Raw genomic sequence first — 16290 nt, 5'->3', positions numbered from 1 at the left:
TGGGACATAGCTTTAATCAGTGGTGCCTGTAGGAACATTAAAGGCAATAGCCTCCACGGGTTCAGTGGGGGATAAAAGTTCAAAAATAAATCCCAGGAATAGTGTGAAATATTCTCCTCACGCATAAGAAATACTTGTGCATTTGTGTATATGTCGGGGACTACAGGGAGTCCATAAGGAACAGCAGTAAATCGAGTTCTTTAAACAGTGTTCTGAAAACATATAATTAGAAAGTCAGTTTAACTGCATCATACCAATCAATGCATAACTTGAAATTAAAAAAAATAATAACACCTATAGTAGGAGCTAGAGAAATAGCTTCGAGAGTCAGAGTCCTTGAGGCTTTGTAGAGAGCATTAGATTAGTCCCCAGTGCCCACAACAGGCAACAACCTGCAACTCCAGCTCTAGGGATGTCTAATACCTTTTACGGACTTCACTGGGATCTGCACACATCTGTAAACATGTACATACACACAGGCATGCATGTATGCACGCACACACACATGAATACATAATAACAATAAGTAAGCAAATAAATACACTTTAAAACTGTTTCTACACCAATATCCCGTTTGCTGTTTAGGACAGCACTCTGTAGAATACAGGGCCATTGACAAGTCTCAGTTAAAATGGACTCAGGAGAATCACTTCTTGAATGTGAAGTGTCCGTGATGTGGTTAAAAAATTATTTTATAGAAATGCCTCTTTTCTGTGTTCTTATGTCATACACAAGTCACATCTACATAAATGTTGTCATTTCAACAAATATAAAATAAATATAAACTACAGTTTCTTGAGGCTACAGATTATAGCTCCTTGGAGTTAATAATATGTGAAGCTCATAGATTTCAATTGCAGTGCCAGATGAATATTAATCACTTAAATAACATTGAAATTAATTAGTGACTTTCATCTTGGAGAAGTGACCGGCTCTGAATGTAAGTAGGAAGCACAGGAGAAGACAGCATAAGTAAGTGCAAGAATTTTCACCCCACTCAGAGACAAGGCCTGCACAGCTGCCCACTGCTCTTCAGTCTGTTCTTACAAATGTCTGCAGAGCTAAACAAAGAAGTCTCAACTGAGGAATACTGAATGGCTGAGAAGCAACTAAGGAAATGTTCAACATCCTTATTCCTCAGGGAAATGCAAATAAAAACAACTAGACACCATTTCACACCACTCAGAATGGCTAAGATCAAAAACTCAGGTAACAGCAGAGGCTGGAAATGATGTGGAGAAAGAGGAATACTCCTCCACTGCTGGGGAAATTGCAAGCTGGTGCAACCACTGTGGAAATAAGTCTGGTAGTTCCTCAGAAAATTGAACATAGTGCTACCTGAGGACCCAGCTATATCCCCCCCCTGGGCATATACCCAAAAGATGCTCCAACATATAAGAGGGACACATTCTCCACTATATTCATAGCAGCCTTATTTATAATTGCCAGAAGCTGGAACGAACCCAAATGTCCTTCAACAGAGGAATGGAATTTTAAAAATGTGGTACATTTACACAATGGAGTACTACTCAGCTATTAGAAACAATGACCTCATGAAATTCTGAGGCAAATGGATCAAACTAGAAAGTATCATCTTGAGTGAGGTAACCCAGACACAAAAGAACACACAAGATATGCACTCACTGATAAGTGGATATTAGCCCCAGAGTTTGCAACACCCAAGATATAATTCACAGACTATATGAAGTTCAAGAAGAAAGAAGACCAAAATGTGGATGCTTCAGTCCTTCTTAGAAGGGGAAACAAAATGTTCATGGGAGATAGAAGGTGGGAGGGACTTGGGAGGAGGAGAAGAACAGGAGGGGGAAAGGGGGTCAGGATCAGATTTGGGAGGAGACTGGGATGATATACAGAGGGTCAGGAATTTGATCAGAGGTGTGTAGCAATAGGGGATGGGGAACTGGGTAGCTACAAGCAAGTCCCAGATGCCAGGAAAGCAAGAGGCTCCCAGGACCCAACAGGGATGAGATTAGCTGAAATGCCAACAAAGTGGAGGGAGAACCTGGAGAGACCATATCCAGAGATTAGGCAAGGATTCCATTTGGGTGATGAGAAATCCATCTCCAAATTCTCAACCATGAAGGGCTCCTGTCTAAAGGAAATTCGAGGACAAAGTGTGGAGCAGAGACTGAAGTAAAGGCCATCCAGGGACCCCACCTGGGGATTCATCCCATATACAAACACCAAACCCAGACACTTTTGGGGATGCTTGCTAACAGGAGCCTGATATAACTGTCTCCTGAGAGGCTCTGTCAGAGCCTGACAAATACAGAGTCAGAGGCTCACAGCCAATTATTGGACTGAGCACAGGGACCCTTATGGAGGAGCTAGAGAAAAGACTGAAGGAGTTGAAGGGGTTTGCAACCCCATAGGAAAAACAATATCATCCAACCAGACCCCCCCCCCCAAGCTTCTAGGAACTAAACCACTAACCAAAGAGTACACATGGAGGGACCCATGACTTCATCCTCATTGTCTGGCATCAGAAAAGCCCTAGGTCCTTTGAATGCTCAATTTTCTGGTGTAGGGAAGTGCCAGGGTTGTGAGGTGGGAGTGGGTGGGTGGGAGGGGGAGCACCCTCAAAGAAGCAGGGAAAGAAAAGAAGGAAGAAGAGGGTTCTGGAGGGGAAACCACCAAGAAAGGAGGTAATATTTAAAATGTCAATACATAAAATATCTAAGAAAAAAGAAAAATCAAAAATAGTTTTAAAAAGAATGCTAATATTGCAATAACAGCAAGACTTTTATTCATAACAGTTTAACTCCCTGAGAGAATTTTTAAGCCACTCTTAGAAATCAGCTCATTTCGAATTCATATGGTAATTCGGTCATTTAAATGTTCATTTTGACAGCCTGGCCCTGAAAGAGCCTCTCAGGCTTCAGCATGAAGGTTTTGTTCCTATTGATCACTTCAGGACAGGACACTTCCTGTGCTCAGCAGAGCATAGGCGATCAGTCTTAACATGACCACTGCCTCAGTCTTAACATGACCACTGCCTCAGTCAGTCTTAACATGACCACTGCCTCAGTCTTAACATGACCACAGCCTCAGTCTTAACATGACCACAGCCTCAGTCTTAACATGACCACTGCCTCAGTCTTAACATGACCACAGCCTCAGTCTTAACATGACCACTGCCTCAGTCAGTCTTAACATGACCACTGCCTCAGTCTTAACATGACCACTGCCTCAGTCAGTCTTAACATGACCACTGTTTCAGTCAGTCTTAACATGACCACTGCCTCAGTCAGTCTTAACATGACCACTGCCTCAGTCAGTCTTAACATGACCACAGCCTCAGTCTTAACATGACCACTGCCTCAGTCTTAACATGACCACAGCCTCAGTCTTAACATGACCACTGCCTCAGTCAGTCTTAACATGACCACTGCCTCAGTCTTAACATGACCACAGCCTCAGTCTTAACATGACCACTGCCTCAGTCTTAACATGACCACTGCCTCAGTCAGTCTTAACATGACCACTGCCTCAGTCTTAACATGACCACTGCCTCAGTCAGTCTTAACATGACCACTGCCTCAGTCAGTCTTAACATGACCACTGCCTCAGTCTTAACATGACCACAGCCTCAGTCTTAACATGACCACTGCCTCAGTCTTAACATGACCACTGCCTCAGTCAGTCTTAACATGACCACTGCCTCAGTCTTAACATGACCACAGCCTCAGTCTTAACATGACCACTGCCTCAGTCTTAACATGACCACTGCCTCAGTCAGTCTTAACATGACCACTGCCTCAGTCTTAACATGACCACTGCCTCAGTCTTAACATGACCACTGCCTCAACTAAGTTTCTGCAGTACATTACACACATACTTTTTCAAATAAGCAAATCAATTTCTGTTTTTCTGAGTTTTCTTTTGTCTCATAATTTTTAGTTTGTTTTTTGTTTGTTCTGTTGTTTGTTTGTCTGTTTGTTTTGAGAGCAAGAAAAAAGACAAAGTTGGATGAAAAGAAACAGTCAAGAGTTGGGAGAAAGAAAAATTATGACCAATGCGCACACACAGACACACAGACACACAGACACACACACACACACACACACACACATATAATAAAATTTTAAGAATAAATTGTGCAAATCCTACATTGAATTCTAGTTTCATGCTGTTGTTAATAATTTTAACTTTAGGGGGTAGGTATGTGCTGTGTAGGTGTAGGTGCCCGTGAAGGACTTATTAGGGCAGAACATAGATCCCTTGGAGCTTGAGTTCTAGCTATGCTAGACAGAGGCTGGAGATTGAGTTCTGGTCCTCTCAGAGGCAGTGTGAGCACTCAGCAGTTGAGCCATTACTCCAGGACCTCACCCTGTCATTAGAGTCTGTCTTTAACATGAACTGTATGCTGGCATGTGAGACCTTTTGTGCTTCTTTTAGAAAAGTGCACTTTATATTTATAATCTCTTGTTTCTAGAATTATAATATACTGTATTTCTCCATTCCTGTTTCTCCCTCACAATCCCTCTTATATACATGTCCTTGTTCTCATTCAAATTCATACCTTCCTTTTTCTTCAGTAGCGCACGAATACATGTATATATCTAAACATAACATGCTCAGCCTGTAAAATGTTACTTGTATTTTCAGGGCTGACCAATGGGAAGACTATTTCTCCCATGTTTGGTATTCTTTGGGTGCCTGCAGTTCTTTGTGTAGGGTTGAGGCCTCATGATTGTTCCCAGTCCAGTTTGACACGTCTATTGTTGATCTTGTTCAGTGCATGCTTGCTGTTGAGACTTTGAGTGTAGCTTTCGACATTACTAAGAGAACCAATCTCAAAGCAAACTCTTTGACCCTCTTATGCGATGTTCTCTGAACCTTACTTACATAGGAGTGTTTTGTACATGTATCCATTGGAACTGGGCTTCACAATTCTGTACTTTTATTAATTTTTTTTTTGTAATGGTCTGTGTTTTGTAAAGAGAAATTTTCTCAATGAGTGTGAGGACTACACTTTTCTGTAATTGTAAAACAAATACTAAGAGTGTAGTTAGGGGTCATGCTGGTTTAGGACAGTGGAGGTTGGAGCTTCTCCTTTGAGATAGACTGACTTTCCCAGGACCAGATATGATGTCTCTCTTATTGAATTAGATGCTGTAGATTACCCCCAAGGCAAGAACGGCACTATTGCAGGTTAGGGTTGGTATGTCATGTTTCTCCTTGTATATGTCCATCAGCATCACAACTGGGGAAGGCCGTTGGCCTCCTCTCTCCTTTGGAAGCTTGTGTGGCACTGCACCTTCAATACCATGAGACCTAGGCTTCAGGAAGGAGGTGTTCAGGTCCATTCCAGTTCAGGAGCCTCTGGGCCCTGTGTTTGAAGTATATGTGTCTTCAGAAATAAGAACAATAGCAACACATATATCCTATGTGTTTTGGGAGGTTCTTCCACAACCCTGCCTCAAAAGAGGGTTTTTCACACTTGGTTTAGGAGCATTTGTTAGGTGACTTTTGGCTCTTGGAGGAAGCATTGTCCTCACAGATTAGAAAGATCTATTTAAATTATATATACATGTTTATACACAATGTCTGTATTCTTTAAAGAGTTGTCAGCTATTTGTGAATCTTCGGTTAAATTTGCAAGTCACCTACAGAACACTCATTGTGGAACACAGGCCTTTCTTGGTGAGAAAGGCTGGTAAACCTTCAAAGCTTCATTTCACTGTTGATGGAGCTGATGAGGGGGTCCTGGTCCCTCCCTACATTCCTATTCCTTCTCCTGCAAGCAGTGACACCGTAGAAACATTCATCAGTCCCTTAGCTGTGCGATTCTTTCTGTATCAGTATAGTAAGAGGGTGGAATGCTCACACCTTACAGCTTTTATTCGAGGTTGAATGACTTAGTATCTGTTGGTGAAGCACAGAAACATCTACAACACCACAGTTAGGTTACAGCTGTAGGGAGAGCCTCTGCTCCAGCTGTTGGAGTGCCCACATGGAGATTGAGCTGCACATCTGCTGCATATGTGCAGGGAGCCTCATTCCAGTCCTTGTGTGTTCACTGCTTGGTTTCTGAGACTGGCCTCAGTGAGAGAAACTTCATCTAATATGGCAGAGACTTGATACACCAAGGTAGCAGGATAACCAGGGAAGCTCTACCTTCTCAAATGACAAGAGAAAAAGGGGTGGGGAGGGTCTCAGTGAGGGAGGACCAGGAATGTAGGTAGTACTTGGGATGTAGATTAATTAATTTAAAAGTCCACAATAAATTCTCCTTACTGGGTGTAACCATATCAGGTCAATAGAGATGAGTAAATAGATTCAGAAAGCAATTAAAGGTCTGAAGTATGCGGGTTGGCTCTGACCAGCAAAGACGGAGAACATTTTAGAAATAGAAAGTCACAGTCAAAGATGTCTAGTGCCATGCAGATACGTGAGATTTTCTCTCCTGTCTTCTTCTGTATTAATGAGCATAGCACAGGGACCTTGGCTCCATATAGCAGAGCCAGCATGTGACTCTCCAACTTATCTCTAGCAAGGGGAAGGATACGTAAGGGAGAAACAGTGTGATGAGCCCTTTATATAGGTACAAGCGTGATCGTGTGGGACACTGAGAGGGTAGAGGATCTTTCTGTGCATGTGTGACACATGCCCTTCTGAGAGACACTTGGTTGGACTTTTGTGAAAACTTGCCAGCTTTGTGACTTCCTGCTCATGCCTAACATCTGTAAATTTCTTCATCATTATTTGTAAAACAAACATTAAACATAGCCAAGTAGCTGCTTTTATGACTCGACCACATTTGTACAACCAAACGACGACTTACTACAGAGTAGGTATCCCAAAAATGTGAGATTCCCAGACAGATGTAAATATTTTGGATAAGTTGTCTGTAGAAACAGAAACTTATGCTGCATTGTATACAATTCTCAGTATTTTTCTTCTCTTCCTGAAGCCGGTCATGCCCCAGCCACGTGCCACGGGATAGCTGTAACACATTTGTAAAAACCTGGGGTTCAGTAAACTCCAGTGGCGTCGAATTTTGAGAAGCATATCACATTTTAAATGCCAGAATTTAATTGAAGCATGGTGTAAGGATGAAGATGTTTCCTTCCATTGAAACCAGAATAACACTTCTAAACAAAGAGCAATCACAAATGGGAATTTAACTCATTAGATGCAACTATAGCCATTATTTCAATGAAACAAAGAAGGGAAAAAAGAGTGGATTCAACAAAATGTCCTTTTTAAATGACTTTTACTATCTAAAATACAAATTGCCCTGGGAAGTTACTTCTGACAACCCAGGGAGCACAGCATGTGAAGAAAAACGTGCGATTCCTCCGATGTTCACACTAACTAGGGCGAGTGCTGCAGGCCTGACGCCAAGTCCATCTGAGGATCATTTGTCGCACAGTGCTGGCGCTTTAAAGACATAGCTCATGACAATCAGTGTTTCCCAGTGGTTATTGATGACTTCAAACCAAACAGGTGTGTCTCAGTCAGGGTTTTTATTCCTGCACAAAACATCATGACCAAGAAGCAAGTTGGGGAGGAAAGGGTTTATTCAGCTTACACTTCCATATCGCTGTTCATCTGTTCCTTCCAAAGGAAGTCAGGAGCAGAACTCAAGCAGGTCAGGAAGCAGGAGCTGGTGCAGAGGCCATGGAGGGACATTACTTACTGGCTTGCTTCCCCTTGAATACTCAGCTTGCTTTGTTATAGAACCCAGGTCTGCCAGCCCAGGGATAGCACCACCCACAATGGGCTGGGCCTTCCCCCCTTGATCACTAGTAGAGAAAATGCCTTACAGCTGGATCTCATGGAGGCATTTTCTCAACTGAGGCTCCTTTCTCTGTAATAACTCCAGCTTGTGTCAAGTTGACACATAAAACCAGCCAGTACAAGGTGTGTCTGTCATGCAAAACCCTCTCCATGAGGTCAAGGGTGAGACCCTCCTAAACTGTAAATGGCTAGAGAGGTGCTGATCCCTAATGAAACTGAGAAACCAAAATCAACATTATTTTCAGACCTGTTCTTCCCCTGAGATGGGGCTCTAGAATGTAAAATTTCACCATTAAATACTGGTTGATAGTCATTGATATTTCTATCTACCACTGCATTTGGGACATTATCAACTATTCTATATCCAAATTGTATTTTATTGTTGCATTGAATTCTTTTCTCTAAGAACTGTATTTTCAGCTATGTATGGTGCTACAACAACCATAATTTCAGCACTTAACAGGAGTTCAACCTTTACTACATCATGGATTCAATGTTAGCCTGGACAACTGGTGAAACTCGACCTCAAAAATAAAAGTGGAATTATATTTTTATGAATAGATGATCTATTTGCCTATCTTAACCAAAGTTCAGGATTTGTTGTTAGTGTTACTGATATTATTTTAAAGGGCATAACAGATAATTACCATTCTCACTGAATTCAAAATATTCTCACTGAATTCAAAACACTACCTATGCATTATTGTTTCCTTAACAGGAAATAGAAAATGGAATTTCAAAATCTTTCAGGGGTTTGAAGAGATGAGAGTGCTTGTTCTGCCAATGTGAGGATCTAAGTTCAAATTCCAGAACCCAAGGGGGGAAAAATCCAGGAATGGTTGCATAAACCTGTAAGCCCAGAATCAGGAAGTAGAAACTAATTGATTTGAAAGCCCTTACTAGCCAACCGAGGTAGGTGAAAGACACGGATGGGTCAGAGAGAGGCTTTGTCTCACTGGAAGAGGCAACAGGGCAAAGAATCATAGAAAAACACATTCAAAGCCTTGCTCTGTCCTCCACACGCACAACAGGAGCACACACCTACAGTTATGTGCAATCACCATACATGCACACACACACATACACACAAGCATGTGCACATGGACACAAACATCATACACACACACTTGTAATCAACTTTAAAAATAGAGTTGGATTATTTTCTTTTGTGGGTGTATCCTCAAGCATACATGAATACACACAATAAGTCAAAAATTTTGACAAAAACTTTGTAAAATGAAAGTGCCCTCTTTTGTAATGTTCCATCTGTCACTTTTCTCAGTTTCATTCTTCCCATACAGTTTTCTGTTTTTATATTGTGATATTTTATGCACACCAACTTTAACCTTTCCCCTGGTTACACTGTCATCCTAAGTTTCTAAGGCCCTCACACTGCAGTTCTCAGCTTGTTTTGTGGTGGATTCTGTTGTTACCTAACTCTCTCTTGGTTAACTGTCTCCCAGTGTGCTTGGTCACTGGCTGTAGTGAGCCTATTTTCAGCAACTTGCTCTTGGATAAATCTCCTAAGCAGTCAACATGGACAGGACTATTCCTTCTTCATGACTTAGGGTCAGGGTTAATACACTAAGAGCCCAAGGCTTGAGGATCTCTAGTTGACATTACCAGGGGTGGAGATGCCTACTTCCTGGTTTTTGTCCTGACTCTGTACTAGTGCGCATGGTTTTCCCTCATGTCTCAGTATTCAGAGAGCTATGGTTTATTCGAGATACATCTCAGTTCTAGCTCATTTACAGCTCAGACCTTCTCACATTATACTATCTCTGGCATCTTTGTTCCTGAAATACAGCAATCCCTTATAATTCTTTAGCAATTTAAATAATGTTCTTGTTTTGTTCCGTGGTACTTTTGATCAAATCCAAAACTTTGGATATGTTGACAAGCATCTTACCATGGAGCTATATCTATCCTCAGCCTGTCAAGTTACTAATGTTTTAATATATTTTAAAATATATTATTACAATGTGCTTTCGATATTGGGGGTACTTTTTACATTTATTTTTGGGGGGCACATGCTGCACAGTACACATATGGAAGTCAGAGGCTATTTTTCCAGATCCCAGGGATCAAACTCAGGAGTTGACAAGCAGCTTTAACCACTGAGCTACTGTGCTGCTCATAACCATAAGTTTTTCTTGTTGCTTTAAACAAACATTAATCATATTGCCCACAGCTTTTTCTTACTATGTCATTATTCACAATCTTAACAGTAATAGTAACAATTCAATGGCTTAGAACCCAGTGACCAATTGAACTAAGTCAACTAGTTTTTGTTACTTTGGAAACACTTTATGTGTACATATCTGAGATTCTCCCTCACATTCAGTCATAGACTAGAGACACACCTTTGAATAAAGGAACTCCTGGGGTCTTGGCAGGACTTGAGACTGTATTTGATTAATCACTCAAAATGACTAATAGAATATGGCATTTGATTTCTAATTGGAAGTTAGAGAGAAAAGAAACTGAGAATTTTTGTTTCAAAAGCACCAACACTCCCACTTCCCAAAGCCTGAGAACGTGCAGTTGGTCTTCCACAGTATAATTTCCCACAACCCTCAGTAATCGACCTCTAAGACTACTTGTAAAAACATTCTTTTAAAGAAGAGAAATGTGAAAGAGCATTGTTTAGACTGGGTGAGTTTGTAGCACCAGAATGGTCACTAAGAAAACTCCGGAATCTTATCGGGAAATCTTAATGACTTGAGAAACGAATCACCCTGTAACTGAGGTGCACGCAGCAGTGATGGCTACAACCCACCAGGGCACATGAAACTCCACCAGCTGTGAAGAACAAGACAAAACAAAAGCAAAGGCAGAACTCATCCCTTCACAAGCTTCGGAGCCTCTACCAAGGGGGCTGATTTTCCTCAGCACTTCCTCCTCGTCTTACACATGGAAGAAGCAGTGCTCACTGCTTAGACTTTCCCAGTTACATTTTCATTCAACTGTAAAATCTTAAAACTTTGACAAAAAAACATAGTGGACAAATAGAACCCTAAACTTTTTGGAAAAAAATAGATTTGGGAAAGAAAAGCTTTAATTTTGGTGTATGTTTTACTGTCAACATGACTCAACACACAGTGCTCATCATGAAGTGGGCCCCAGTCCAGCATCTGCCTACATCTGTTTCTTACCTGCCCACACGCAGAGTGGTCTGAGATTCCTGGACCAAAGGAGAAAAGTATGTTTGCTCTAAATATAGAATGATTGAATATATAATTGCATAAAATGATTATATACACGAGTAATTTAAAGAAATGTATAATTTAAACAGTAAATGATGTTTAAAGACATTATAGAAAGCTTCTAGAGAAGTTGGAAATCTTACTTCATTTAATCTCACTGCCGATAACAGAATAAGTATTTAAAGCAAAACATTTTTCTAAAGACAAAGAGATAAATCAGAGCAGAGATTATAGAATAAAAGTACTTTAATAATGAGACCATCTAATTCTTGAAAAGGCACACAGTTATTAAATCACTTAATTTAGCCAACAGATAATGTTACTAAACAGCATTAGAGTGTGGCAGGTTCAATCCAAAGATAAAGTTTTCTTATGCTGCTCAGACTGACCAAAAACTTGAAACCTCTTAAATCGATAAGACTATGGGTGTGGGCCACCTGGCCCAGCTTCACAGTAAATTTGCAAATAGCTATGTATGAAAAGCTGGGACCAATTCACTTTTCTATAATTATTTTTTCTTCCCATGCATCTTCTTATCGTGAGTGTTAGACTGTCCGGAAGCACAGCCATCATCACTAGAGACTGTTAAAAACGCATCACAGCCAGCTACCTCTAGGATGCAGAGAACTGAAGTTTAGTAGAGCCTCCAGGTGGTCATATGCTTATCAAAGTTTGAGATGGTTTAAGTCTGTCTTAGGAGACAGAACATTCTAGGGCTGAGAGAAGGCTCAGTGGGTAAAACTGCCTATTGCAAAATCATGAGGACCCAAGTTCAAATCCCCAACATCTTGTTAGAACTTAGTCTGCCAGTCTAAGCATTACGGTGAGCATCAGGTCAGTGAGAAACCCTGTCCCCCCCCAAAAGTAATGTGGAGCACTGTCAAGGAAGATAATCTGTTTCTATCTCAGACCTCTCCACACTAACAGATGGGCAAGCACATTCACACAGTACCACACCTGCACACACACAGGGAGGGAGGGAGAGGAAGAGGAAGAAGGAGAGAGATTTCTAACTGGACAGAAAATATAACTGACAAAAATGTCCTGAAATTACCTATTGACTTTTACATGAGCAGAAAAAAAAAAAATGCTGGGCAGTACAGCTTAAGAGATGAATTTTATGTTGTCTGTTGTATCTGAATTTCTCAGAAACAGAAGGGTGGGTTGTTTTAGATGAGTTTGGCTTGCACCGCTCAGATGAACGGAACCACTTCCAACTTTTTTTTCATCATCAGAAAATGTAGATGCCCCATTTCCCGGGGGGGCTCAGTTCTCACCAAGAGAATAAACCACCTCCAACTCTGCCTCTCTCAGCTCTGATCACTTCCCCCAAAGCCAGCTTATGTCAGGGGGTCTTCCAGGTCCCACTACCCCCAAAAGCCAGCCTATGTCAGGGGGTCTTCCAGGTCCCACTACCCCCAAAAGCCAGCCTATGTCAGGGGGTCTTCCAGGTCCCACTACCCCCAAAAGCCAGCCTATGTCAGGGGGTCTTCCAGGTCCCCTGGGGTGTGTGTGGGGGGGATTAAAGCCTTCCCTCCACATTCTAGAAGAGCTAACTAACTGATAAAGGCTTTTCTAGGAAACAGCTTGCGGATGGCTGTGACAGGCCAGGAAACCCGGGTACTCAGTCAAGCAGAGATTAAGGGAAGGTGTAAAGAGCCGGAAACACTATCTGCCTGCCGCACATGTGGTCACAGGCTGTGGGGAGCAAAAGAGGAATGGAGACTTTATTTCTCCATTCTATTACCTGCTGTCTGTCCCTCCCCAGCACCACTGTCACCAACCTCACATGGGGGGGGGCAGTTGTTTTGTTGTTGCTGCTACTGCTGCTGCTTCTGTTGTTAAAGGCTCATGGTTATTGAGGGGCCACTGGTAAAGAGCTAGTCTCTGTTTTTCTGTCCTGCTACGGGTACAAAATACTAATTGGGTCCCCCCCCCCATCTTAATTTCAGCTCCCTAAGTAATCCTTGCTCAAGACCAGAAGACTATGGTGAGTGCACTATAGTGGGTTTCTGCCCCAAAGTGTCTTCAAAGACACTTAGAGTTCTGATCATCTCTCCCACACAAACTGAGTCACTAGAGAGAAAACGGGAACCAGTTCAGATAGTGCCTGTTGAGCAGAGTTCCTCAGGGTCGCAGGGGCTTTAGAAATTGACTAAGCATACCCCACCCCTTGCGGTGACAAAGCATCAGGTCCCCTGTGGTGACCTTGCATCGCACCAACTGTGGTGGGGCAGGAACCATGCGGGCTCACTCTGAGGGTGAGCACAGCCCTCAAGTGCTTACTGGTAGCCAGCCTAGTCCCACGCGCTCTCGTACCCCTAGCTTGTCTAGGAGTCGGGAGAGACATCGCTGGTGAGACACGCGCGGGACCCACTCCTGCAACCCATGCTGCCCTCACCTCGCCCGTACTTACAAATTGGGGTAGTAGCCATAAGGAGGCAGGGGGAGCTGAGGGTAGCCGTCGTCTCCCATCTCGTCCATCAGCAGATTGTCCTGACTCTCGTTACGCCGTGCACAGGCTCCAGGGGCAGCCTTCGGAGAGCCGCCCCTACGGGTCACGAACCCTGGGTTCTGGCTCATGGCACAGCGCCCGGCCTGGCAGCACCCGGCTTCCGTGGACCTGGGAAGAAGGGGTCGCGTCACCTACCGAGCTGGCCCAGAGCAAAGCGATACCCGGGAAAGGAAGGTGAGGGAAGAGACGCAGATGCCTGGCTGACTGGTTTCTGCCAGTGGCTTCTCTGCCCGCCAGAGTGGAAGTCACTACTTAGAGGCTTGGGAGACCTGATGGCATCCGGACCGTTCAGACAGGCGGCCCCAGGCTCCCAGGCAGAGGGCACAGGCGGGGCCTCAGTGGCAGCCGCCAAGGAGAGCAGCTGAGGAGTTACTATGTCAACCGCGACTCTCCAGCCCTCGCCTCCCGCCTTCTTCCCCCACATCCTCCGTCACGATCCCCACCTTTAAAGGGATCGAAAGGACCGTCCAGAAATCCGCCGACCCCTGTCTGGAAGCCACAACATGCACAGCCAGAATAAACCTAAACTAGGGGGAGCCGGGAATGCTCTTTATTTGGGCTTGGGAGGGCTAACTGCTCCCAAAGTAGGTTTCTTTAGCAATGCCAAGGGAGGGCTTTCGAGGAAGTTTCTTTTAAATAACACTCAGAAAACAGGATCCTCTCCTTCTTCCAAGCTTCTTTCATTTTCTCGAGATGATTATTTCCGTTCCCAAGCTCCGACGTAATTTGGACTCCACTTTGAAAGAGCAATCTGCGTTCTTACTGAAGAATGTTCCTGAGAAAACCAACAAGAAAACGGACATTTTCCAATGATGCCTGCTTGCTTTAGGAAAAAATATTTCTGATTCATTTATTTGAACGCCAGAAACAGTGGCTCGGTTTGGCAAGTTTTCTCCAACGTCCTAACTGCTTTGAACACTTGTTTTAAAAACCGTACTAATTGGCATACATCTGTCGAAACCAAAACCTCAACAAGAACAGATGGGAAATCTTTCAGTGGTTAAGGTGCTCGGGGCGAAAGTATGGGGACAGGAGTTGGGGGTCTCCTGCATTCATATAGCCGTCTTCCATAGTGAAGGGCGTCTCTAGCTTGAGGCCGGCTGAGCTCCAGGCTCCGCTGAGCCTTGCCTGAAAAAGTGGAGAGTTGAGAGAAAAAGAGAACTTAAATTGATCTCTGATACCACATGGGCATTCAAATTACCCACCCTGTGCTCGGGTGCACAGAGAGACGTGCAGAGACAGACAGACAGACAGACAGACACATACAGTAAATGAGTATTTGTAACCTGCAGCTGGTGGTTCCTAAGAGCTTTCTTTTAAGCTATCACTATGTCGCAGCATGGTGGAAAATTCTTACTACCTCATGGCAACTACACTCAGCAAAAAAGGTTCTTCTTGAAATTTGGTTTGGGGTGATGCTGGTTTGTTCTGCTGCTGTAATAAACACCATGATCACTGAGGGAAGTCAGTCTGTGCAGGAACACTGCTTAGAGCTTGGTTCTCATGGCTTGCTCAGCTTGCTTTCTCATACAGCCCGGGACCACCTGCTATCCACAGTAGACTGGGTCCTCCCACGCTGATCATCACTTAAAATGTCCCCACAGACATGCCCAAAGGCCAATCTGATGGTCACACGTCTTCACGTGAAGTTCCCCCTGAGCAAATTACTCTAGTTTATGTCAAGCTGACAAAAACTAAGCAACAGAGCGACCATCCATCTATAAATACCCAATGGCTTGAAGACTTACATTAATCAATTAATACATGTTTTATTTAAACAATGCATGGGTAATCTCCTTGCAAACACCTGGTATTGGAGGTAATGGAGTTGGTGATGTAATGTTCAGCCATGTTCTAGACAACTCAAACTCTGTAAGTCAAAGCAGTGTTACAGGGATCCACATTGACGGTGGAAGTGTTAGGCTTTTGCTTAGAAGAGCTCCCAGGGAGTCTGCCACTTGTGTTATGGCAGATAGTTGAGCTGTTTGTGCCTTTTCTCAACACTGTTTTTCATTCGCACATAACAACCTTCACACTGAACAAAGTTATTAAATTTATACGGTGACAGCAATTTATCATTTGGCAGAACAAGATACCATTTTTTTGCTCTTATTTGAAATATGGTCATCACTAGAGCAATGTAAAGACATTTCTGTGGTAGGTGGTCAGGATTCTGAGAGGTTTATATGATGAATTAAAAAACCAGATGATGTCTGAGTATGAAATGCCCCTATAGTCTTATATATTGGTATCTTTGTGGTCAGCAGATAGACTCTGGGAGACACGATTGCATCCTATGGTCTCTGACCTACTCAGAAGATTAATTACTCAATGGACTCAACTTTGGTGGCATTATTGGGAGGAAGGAAAGCATCAGAGAAGTACCTTGGTTGGTGGAAGTAGGTCGCTAAGGGTTTCCAGGGAGCTAGTTCTCCAGCCACGTTCCTGTCTGCTCTCTCTGTTTGCCCTGAGACAAGCAGCGCCGTGCACGCTTTCACTATGCTTTCAGGAACCTGATGCTCTGCCTCAGCACAAGCATGGAAACAGCAGCCTTGACATGTAGGTTGCCTCCAATAGCACTGTGGGCTGAAATAAAACTTTCTTCACCCTTTCTTGTTTATTTCATCCCAGCAACACAAAGTGCGCCTGACACAGACAGGCAGGCAGCGAGTACGAGAGCTGGAATTCATTTGTGCTTTCTGGATGACAGGGGTGTGAAGTTTGAGGTGAGCTCAGAAAGTCCTCAAATCCTCCTGCCTCAGTCACTTTAGGGCCGGGAATCCAGCTGCACAGCACAGCACA

At 43.3% G+C, this 16290-nt stretch overlaps 1 protein-coding gene across 3 annotated transcripts in view; it reads right to left on the bottom strand.

The window, feature by feature from the left end:
* TRPC6 (transient receptor potential cation channel subfamily C member 6) overlaps positions 1-13556 on the bottom strand; it is a gene marked incomplete at both ends in the record, with an annotated part of 104441 nt that extends 90885 nt beyond the window's left edge. For all 3 annotated transcript variants that reach the window (XM_080930623.1, XM_080930624.1, XM_080930625.1), the window contains one exon: positions 13390-13556. In XM_080930623.1, the coding sequence (XP_080786749.1) occupies positions 13390-13556 (167 nt within the window). The remainder of the gene's footprint in view (positions 1-13389) is intronic.
* Between the last annotated feature and the right edge of the window lie 2734 nt (positions 13557-16290).

This window comes from Micromys minutus (genome assembly GCF_963924665.1).
Source record: "Micromys minutus genome assembly, chromosome: 16".
Taxonomy (NCBI): Eukaryota; Metazoa; Chordata; class Mammalia; order Rodentia; family Muridae; genus Micromys; species Micromys minutus.
This window is presented reverse-complemented; position numbering and strand designations above follow the sequence as displayed.